The following is an 8,329-nucleotide window of genomic DNA, read 5'->3' as shown; positions in this document are numbered from 1 at the left end:
ATTGTTGTAGGCTAACCCGATCTCATGAAAGTGCGTATAGCACGATTTTCTGCTTCTAGTTGGCGTAATATTTCTATGCAGAAATTGACTTTGGCATGCAAAACTGAACTGGCTGGTTCAGTCGACAGAAATATGGGACACACAGGCCTATAATAACTGCTGAAATGTTTGCGGGGGAAATCTGAGGTCAGTCTGAGCGCTCATGGTACTCAGAGTGCGTACAGCCCTACACCTGCAGGCGCCTCAGACTCGGATGGTTGTTGTGGTAATAAACACCGTAAACAGCAAACGTTCGCGTGTCCGCGCTTAATGCGCATATCCTATATGAAAAGCATTTTAGGGGGCCCTTGGCTTTTGGGGGCCCAAGGCGGTCGCCTACCTTTGCCTAATGGGTAAGTCCGCCCCTGCAAGAACCAATGAGGTTTGACAGCATTTGATGTTTGAGGTTGTGTCACCATATTTGATGTAGTCTGCATCTGCATCTGCAAATGTTTTGATTGTATTTGTGAGTAAATAAAGGTTTATTTTGATCATAAAAAAATGATAATTTGAATTCAGACATCTTGGAATATGCCAGTATGGATTAACTGAACGCTACCTTTGTGTGCTTTTTTTTTTTTTTAAAGTTCCATTGACTTTCATAATATGGACAAAAACAGCTGAAACATTCTTCAAAATATCTTGTTTTGTGTTCTGCGTTAGAATCATACTCATTTGGAACAACATGAGGGTGAGTACATGATTTTTCATTTTTGGGTGAACTATTCTTTTAAGTGTGTTTCTTGGTAAATAGTGGTAAGATGTTGGATTCAATGGTGGATTGGCAATGGTGGAATGGATTCATCCACCACTGGATACCTTCCTTGGGCCAAGTGCGTGGACCTTACAGAGCCATTGAAAAACAATCAACCCATTAAACGCCCACCACAAGATGACTGCAGTGGTTTGTTTTTTAATATTACGTTTCATGAAAGAACGTGCCGAGGTTAAATGAGGTCTTCTTCGCTGAGGGTTAACATCTTCTTGAACAAGAAGACAAGAGACAGGACAGATGCTTACATATCTTAGTTTCAATCAATTTGATCTTGAAATAAAGTGCAAGCTATTCATCAAACTGTTGCAAGTGAGCAAACATTTCAGGATTTCACCCAGTGGTACCTGCAACATAGTCTCCAAAGCCCACTGTAGTGAGCGTGATGACCACAAAGTAGGCGGATTCTAGCCAAGTCCAATCTTCAACCTTCTGGAAGACTAAAATTGGCACAAAGATGAAGAGAACACAGCCTAGCAGGATGGACAGCACAGCGGTGATGACACGCACAATGGTCGGGCTCACCTTCCACTTCTGAATGGAGAAAATAAAGAAGACTGAAGAAAAATGTCCAGAAAGCTGGAAATGAATCACTGTGACAAAGGTTTACTGCACCTTGATGTATAAGAGCCAGGAAAGTGTATGAAAGACTGTTTATAAAAAAAATACAATGATAATATTTTAAATAATGATTGTCTTGTGAGGTTATGTTTGTCATCATCATCATTTACCCATAAAAGAGCTTCAACTTTAGCAATGGCGTTCCTCAGCGACGTCCCCAGATGGTCTCCTGCGGCAGCCAATAGAAATCCAAACAAAGGAATGCCCACCAGTGTATAGCAGATGCAGAAGAGCTGACCCCACGTTGTCTTTGGAGAAATGTTCCCATAACCTGGACCACAGACAAACACTTGCTGTGATCTGATGGCAGATATTTTTAGACATCTCACAGTGCCAATGATCCCCAGAATGCAGAGGCCAGGCCAGGCTCTAGCTTTAACATGCAGGTGTGTTCAGCCAGTGATGTGGCAGTCCCATACCGATGGTGGTGACAATGGTGCCACAGAAGAAGAAAGCGCTGGCCAGGTCCCAACTGGTGCTGAATGTGGTATTACTGTTGGGGTCAACTCCAACACTGATAGCCTCTGCCACCACCTGTATAGAGACAATGGAGTATAGAGAAAAAAGATTAGATTTTAAACACAGGTTGAGTCCAAATTTTAATATGCCTCTGATCATAGAACTTTTTAGGTTGGGTAGAATCTGCGATCTCTGACCCAGTTCATTTGCTGGCTTTCATGTTTGCAATGTGCTGTATTTTCCAGCAACTGGCAACCCGGGGTCTCGAAATACTATTGGGTAAATTGGCAGTGGGCGGAATCACACAGACCAAAACAAAAACAGACATTCCGACTTGGAACGCACATTTCAAAGTAGAATAATTGGCTGTAGCATTGTTTTTCAAAGAAACAAGTAAGCCAACTTAGCATGTTTTGTAAATATCTGCAAACATATTGTGGCATTTTTATGCCTTAGTACAGTCAGAACATTACATACAGCACCTTTAAGCGAATAGTTTACTTCTAGGGCTGATTGATAACAATCTAAATAAAAAAAATCAACAACGAATTTTGATTAATCAGTGGCTGGTTGCATAAAATACTTAGACTAGTCTTACAAGTTAAGTCATCATCATTTTTAAGTCAGTTGCATAAAAACATAGATTGGTCTAATGTGAATCCAAAAATGAATCCAGACTGATTCCCCTTTGGCTAACTGCTAGTTGGTCAAACTAGTTCTGAAGACACAATTTTAACATAGAGGCTACGTGGGAGCAACTGTGTACCAATACAAAGAACACTGATCAGGATGTGGAATAACAAGTTTTTTGTTTTTTGTTTCAGTATATACAAAATTAAAATGTGGTTTTTAAAAATCAGATTAATCGATTGACCAGATTAATCGATTATAAAAATAATCATAACATGCAACAATACTTACATCTATCAGTTTCGATAGATGCTCAGGGTCTACACATGTGTAGTTGCCCAAGAACTCCTTACGGGTAGCTTGCAGCTCATCATGATGGCTTTCCTCATGTGGAGCCTCCAGGGCATTGAACACCAAAGCTCCCATCATCAAGTACAGGAGCACCCCAATGAGGACGAATATAAGGGTGGAGCCATGCATGGCTGAACGTCTGCTGGAGTCTGTCCGTTTCTTGTCCTTTCCACTGCTGGTGTCGTTCCTCTTGGGGACGAGGCTGCAAAACCAGCCGAATCCATTAAAGAGAGTTGCAAGCACTTCATGGTGAAAGCTTAAGCGTGACCACAAATTAACTTTACAGAAGATTTTGGTCTAACCCATTAAAGCTGCAATATCAGTATTAGTCTACAACATTCAGAATTTAAACCTAGCACAACGTTCAGCCACAAACCTGTCCTTTTCCTCCTCGCGTTTCTGGCTTATCCAGTTGCTAGAATCTTTGGATCTGTATCCACATGGAAACACCTTGTCCTCGTGATCTGATTGAGGTGAGGGGACAAGTGTTTTAGACATATAAATGAAAACCTGTACAAAAAAAAAACCCAACTTGGTTGGACAAAATAATGTGAACATCTGGAAAATAGGCAATATTTCTTTAAGGTGTTTTACCACCATTTGCCTTTAATACAACTTCCAATCTTCTTAGAATAGATTCATACAACTTTTGAATAGTCTGCAGTTGACTGTCATCGAACAGAACATCTGCCAGTTGTTTCAGAAAACTGCCCGCAGCGGTGTGATAATATTCAAGTCAGGAGATTGATTTGGCCAGGGAAGATGTTGAAGTTTGTGCTCCAACAGTCCAGGTTTTATGATCTTGACACCATTAAATAAATTTTTTTCACAGTTGCGGCTCTTTCATGGACGTTGGCTTTGTGAGGTTCTCTGTGGTCGGTTTTTGAGGAAACAGGGTCCTCATGGTAAATACTGAGGTTTGCTGTCACTTTGCTGCATGTATTTTCCAGCAACTGGCAACCCGGGGTCTCGAAATACTATTGGGTAAATTGGCAGTGGGCGGAATCACACAGACCAAAACAAAAACAGACATTCCGACTTGGAACGCACATTTCAAAGTAGAATAATTGGCTGTAGCATTGTTTTTCAAAGAAACAAGTAAGCCAACTTAGCATGTTTTGTAAATATCTGCAAACATATTGTGGCATTTTTATGCCTTAGTACAGTCAGAACATTACATACAGCACCTTTAAGCGAATAGTTTACTTCTAGGGCTGATTGATAACAATCTAAATAAAAAAAATCAACAACGAATTTTGATTAATCAGTGGCTGGTTGCATAAAATACTTAGACTAGTCTTACAAGTTAAGTCATCATCATTTTTAAGTCAGTTGCATAAAAACATAGATTGGTCTAATGTGAATCCAAAAATGAATCCAGACTGATTCCCCTTTGGCTAACTGCTAGTTGGTCAAACTAGTTCTGAAGACACAATTTTAACATAGAGGCTACGTGGGAGCAACTGTGTACCAATACAAAGAACACTGATCAGGATGTGGAATAACAAGTTTTTTGTTTTTTGTTTCAGTATATACAAAATTAAAATGTGGTTTTTAAAAATCAGATTAATCGATTGACCAGATTAATCGATTATAAAAATAATCATAACATGCAACAATACTTACATCTATCAGTTTCGATAGATGCTCAGGGTCTACACATGTGTAGTTGCCCAAGAACTCCTTACGGGTAGCTTGCAGCTCATCATGATGGCTTTCCTCATGTGGAGCCTCCAGGGCATTGAACACCAAAGCTCCCATCATCAAGTACAGGAGCACCCCAATGAGGACGAATATAAGGGTGGAGCCATGCATGGCTGAACGTCTGCTGGAGTCTGTCCGTTTCTTGTCCTTTCCACTGCTGGTGTCGTTCCTCTTGGGGACGAGGCTGCAAAACCAGCCGAATCCATTAAAGAGAGTTGCAAGCACTTCATGGTGAAAGCTTAAGCGTGACCACAAATTAACTTTACAGAAGATTTTGGTCTAACCCATTAAAGCTGCAATATCAGTATTAGTCTACAACATTCAGAATTTAAACCTAGCACAACGTTCAGCCACAAACCTGTCCTTTTCCTCCTCGCGTTTCTGGCTTATCCAGTTGCTAGAATCTTTGGATCTGTATCCACATGGAAACACCTTGTCCTCGTGATCTGATTGAGGTGAGGGGACAAGTGTTTTAGACATATAAATGAAAACCTGTACAAAAAAAAAACCCAACTTGGTTGGACAAAATAATGTGAACATCTGGAAAATAGGCAATATTTCTTTAAGGTGTTTTACCACCATTTGCCTTTAATACAACTTCCAATCTTCTTAGAATAGATTCATACAACTTTTGAATAGTCTGCAGTTGACTGTCATCGAACAGAACATCTGCCAGTTGTTTCAGAAAACTGCCCGCAGCGGTGTGATAATATTCAAGTCAGGAGATTGATTTGGCCAGGGAAGATGTTGAAGTTTGTGCTCCAACAGTCCAGGTTTTATGATCTTGACACCATTAAATAAATTTTTTTCACAGTTGCGGCTCTTTCATGGACGTTGGCTTTGTGAGGTTCTCTGTGGTCGGTTTTTGAGGAAACAGGGTCCTCATGGTAAATACTGAGGTTTGCTGTCACTTTGCTGCAGTATAGTTCTGTGTAGTTTGGACACAGTCCTTCTTAGTGATCGCTGGTCCCTATCATTCACTTTCAGTTTTTGATCACTATTCTTCTTCGCTGATGAAGTCTTGCCATGCTGTTGTTCTTAAAACACCAACCAATTAGGCTGTTGAGGTTACAGACACTCCTGCTAAATGGGTTCCCATGATTTGCCCTTTTTGGAAGTCTGACAACTCACCCATTTCACCTACGGCTTGTACTAAACACTGCTGAGCACAGGTATACAAACTAGAGAGTATAGAAAACAAAAGGATAAATAAAAGACAATCACAAGGTTTTTTTTCTCACTATAGACTACACACGATATTAACCTCTATAATAATGGGTGTTCACATTATTTTGTCCAACACCTGTGTGATTTTTTTATTTTTTACTTGACAAATATCAATTTCAAAAGAATCCTTCCTGAATAAATGTAAAACTTTATTAAAAAAAATTTACCAACCCCAATCTTTTAAAAGGCAGTGTACATGTTGTTGTTTTTAATATTTTATAAACCACACATTAATTATAGAAGTCTATTTTAAGTCCTTTTGATGATTTAAAGGACTTTGACGACACCCAGTCAAGACATAAAACACATAAGGCCCTGGTACCCAATGTGAAACTGCTCTGAATGCTTTCCTAACTTTAAACCAATGTATTTTTGGCTTTCAGTACACAGTTATATTGACAGGAATCACATTGAGGGCCAGGTGGCTCCCATCATATCACAAAGGTTGCACCTTCACAGTCATGTTGCGAAACAAAACTCATCTGTCTTCTGTTATTTACTGAGTAGCAACATCAAACATTTACCAGCTGTTAGACAAACAAAGCCTATAAACAGGACATACAAGTAGAGGTGAGTCTGGGACAAGAGGACTCAATGATTCACTCTCAGAACGATTCTGAAGATGATTCTTGTCGATACAGAAGATGAGCTCTAAATGCGAACTATATGCAAATCAAATTACAGAAAGTGAGAGTAAGAAGCACTTACAGCCAGTGAAGGACGTGTCAGCTGTGAATAACATATGTGAAGGAAAAGTATCGGGAATAAGAATTACAGCTTAGCAGTTATTGATTATTATAAAGAAATGTGTTGAGGTTGGCCAGCTATTTATTGGTCATAGAGAACTGTGTGAGAAATTAGACCAGTGTAGTTGACACAAGGTTTTTAACATTTACTATAGGTAATTTTCTGTATGGGCACATAGGCCTATACGGTTGTGTTTCCACATTCTATGGGGTAAGTTGTCACAGTGGAACCTATAAATTTAATATATATATATATGTTTCAATTACAACAAATAAAAAAATTAATTAAAACAAAACATTCATTAAACTATGTGTGTGTGTGTGTGTTTCATAATTGTTTTGTTTCAATTAAATTTTTATTGTTTTGATGTTTCAGTTCTTTTAATTATACACGTGCACACACACACACATATATATACACTGAACAAAATTATAAACGCAACACTTTTGTTTCTGCCTCCATTTTTCATGAGCTGAACTCAAAGAGCCTAAATTTTCTGTCCGATTGCATTTTTTCTGTTAAAAATTGGTTTAAATGCATAAAAAAGATGCCATATGTATGAAGGACCTCTCCCATGTATGAACTCACTTTAACTTTTCAAAAAACATTAGTTATTTGTAATTTTTCTGTTATTCAAAGTGTCAAAATATCATGTGGTGCGACCGTCCAGCCATAACTTTTTTTTTTATTGTAAACATCTTTTAAATGACCCTAAATTTATTCAAATTAATTGTATGCACTATTTGGCATGATTTCCAAAGTGTTTTGTAATCCTGTGTAAAATTGCAAAGCATTTGTATTTATATTTCCATCATAATATAAAAACAAACTTTGTCCGATGATGTCCGTTTTATGAAATATCATGTGGTGCGACCATCAAGAAACTACCATTTTGGGACTTTTATGTTGAAATACATTCAAAGATAGGACTTTGCATCATATACCAATTTGCTAAGGACCCATGGAAGCATCAAGCAGGTTTATAAGTCTCTTTTAAATTTGGAAAAAAAATAACCTTTTTAATGGCTGGTATGTAGTTACCACATTTGGATATCATGTGGTATGACCTCAAAAAACAATGAATATTAAGTTATTTCTGCAAGTATTTATTTTCATTATAAATTTCATAGTGACCTTTTGTGGGAAGCTAGCTTGTTTTGTCTAGGTGGCCAATTCTGTGCTTGTAAACTTTGAATGAATTTGAAAATATCATGTGGTGCGACCACTGCAGAGTGTATTCCATTATAGATATATGTCCCAGATTGGCAGTTTTTGTGCTTTCATATTCAATTGATGGTTTATATACATAAAATATCTTATTTTAGTATAATTTGGAATAGATTTTTATGCAATTTGGGTCATTTCAGACGGTTTTTGTTTAATCTTTGTACAATATGAGAAGAAATGCAAAAAAAAATAATTCAGAGCATGTAATTTTATTTTGATAATTATTGACAATGAGCTGACAGACAAGACAGAGCTGGTTACTTTTAGTATGAAACAAAGTCTCAGTGTTCAATTTTGTCATTTTTTAAAAAGAAATTCAAACAACAAATACTGTTTTGACAGATCGCTGTAGCGCCTCAGTTCAAGCGGCATATGAACTGATCATCTCTTCATCTTTACTATTCATAGCATGAAATAAATATGAATGAACATCAGAAGGTATCTTGTTTCAACCGTGAAAATATGTCAATATACACCATTTTCAAGTTCAAGTCCACCGACGTTAATCTACTCTCCTGTCTGGTTTGTTTGTTGGACAAAAATGACAGATTC

General features: G+C 37.9%; 1 protein-coding gene across 4 annotated transcripts in view; it reads right to left on the bottom strand.

Annotated features, from left to right (window-relative positions):
- LOC107669369 (potassium channel subfamily K member 4-like) overlaps positions 1 to 8,329 on the bottom strand; it is a 13,979-nt gene that overhangs the window by 3,741 nt on the left and 1,909 nt on the right. For 3 of the 4 annotated variants that reach the window (XM_016461557.1, XM_016461556.1, XM_016461559.1), the window contains exons 2-6: positions 4,935 to 5,022; positions 4,499 to 4,760; positions 1,852 to 1,966; positions 1,543 to 1,703; positions 1,159 to 1,345 (exon numbers count right to left, since the gene is read on the bottom strand). In XM_016461557.1, the coding sequence (XP_016317043.1) occupies positions 1,159 to 1,345; positions 1,543 to 1,703; positions 1,852 to 1,966; positions 4,499 to 4,687 (652 nt within the window). In that variant the 5' untranslated portion in view covers positions 4,688 to 4,760; positions 4,935 to 5,022. Of the gene's footprint in view, positions 1 to 1,158; positions 1,346 to 1,542; positions 1,704 to 1,851; positions 1,967 to 2,812; positions 3,075 to 3,248; positions 3,331 to 4,498; positions 4,761 to 4,934; positions 5,023 to 8,329 lie in introns of those variants that run through there. The other variant, XM_016461558.1, reaches the window with a different exon arrangement.

This window comes from Sinocyclocheilus anshuiensis, unplaced genomic scaffold (genome assembly GCF_001515605.1).
Source record: "Sinocyclocheilus anshuiensis isolate Anshui unplaced genomic scaffold, SAMN03320099.WGS_v1.1 scaffold180, whole genome shotgun sequence".
Classification (NCBI taxonomy): domain Eukaryota; kingdom Metazoa; phylum Chordata; class Actinopteri; order Cypriniformes; family Cyprinidae; genus Sinocyclocheilus; species Sinocyclocheilus anshuiensis.
Note: the sequence above shows the minus strand (reverse complement) of the source record. Positions and strands in the feature narration are given on the sequence as shown.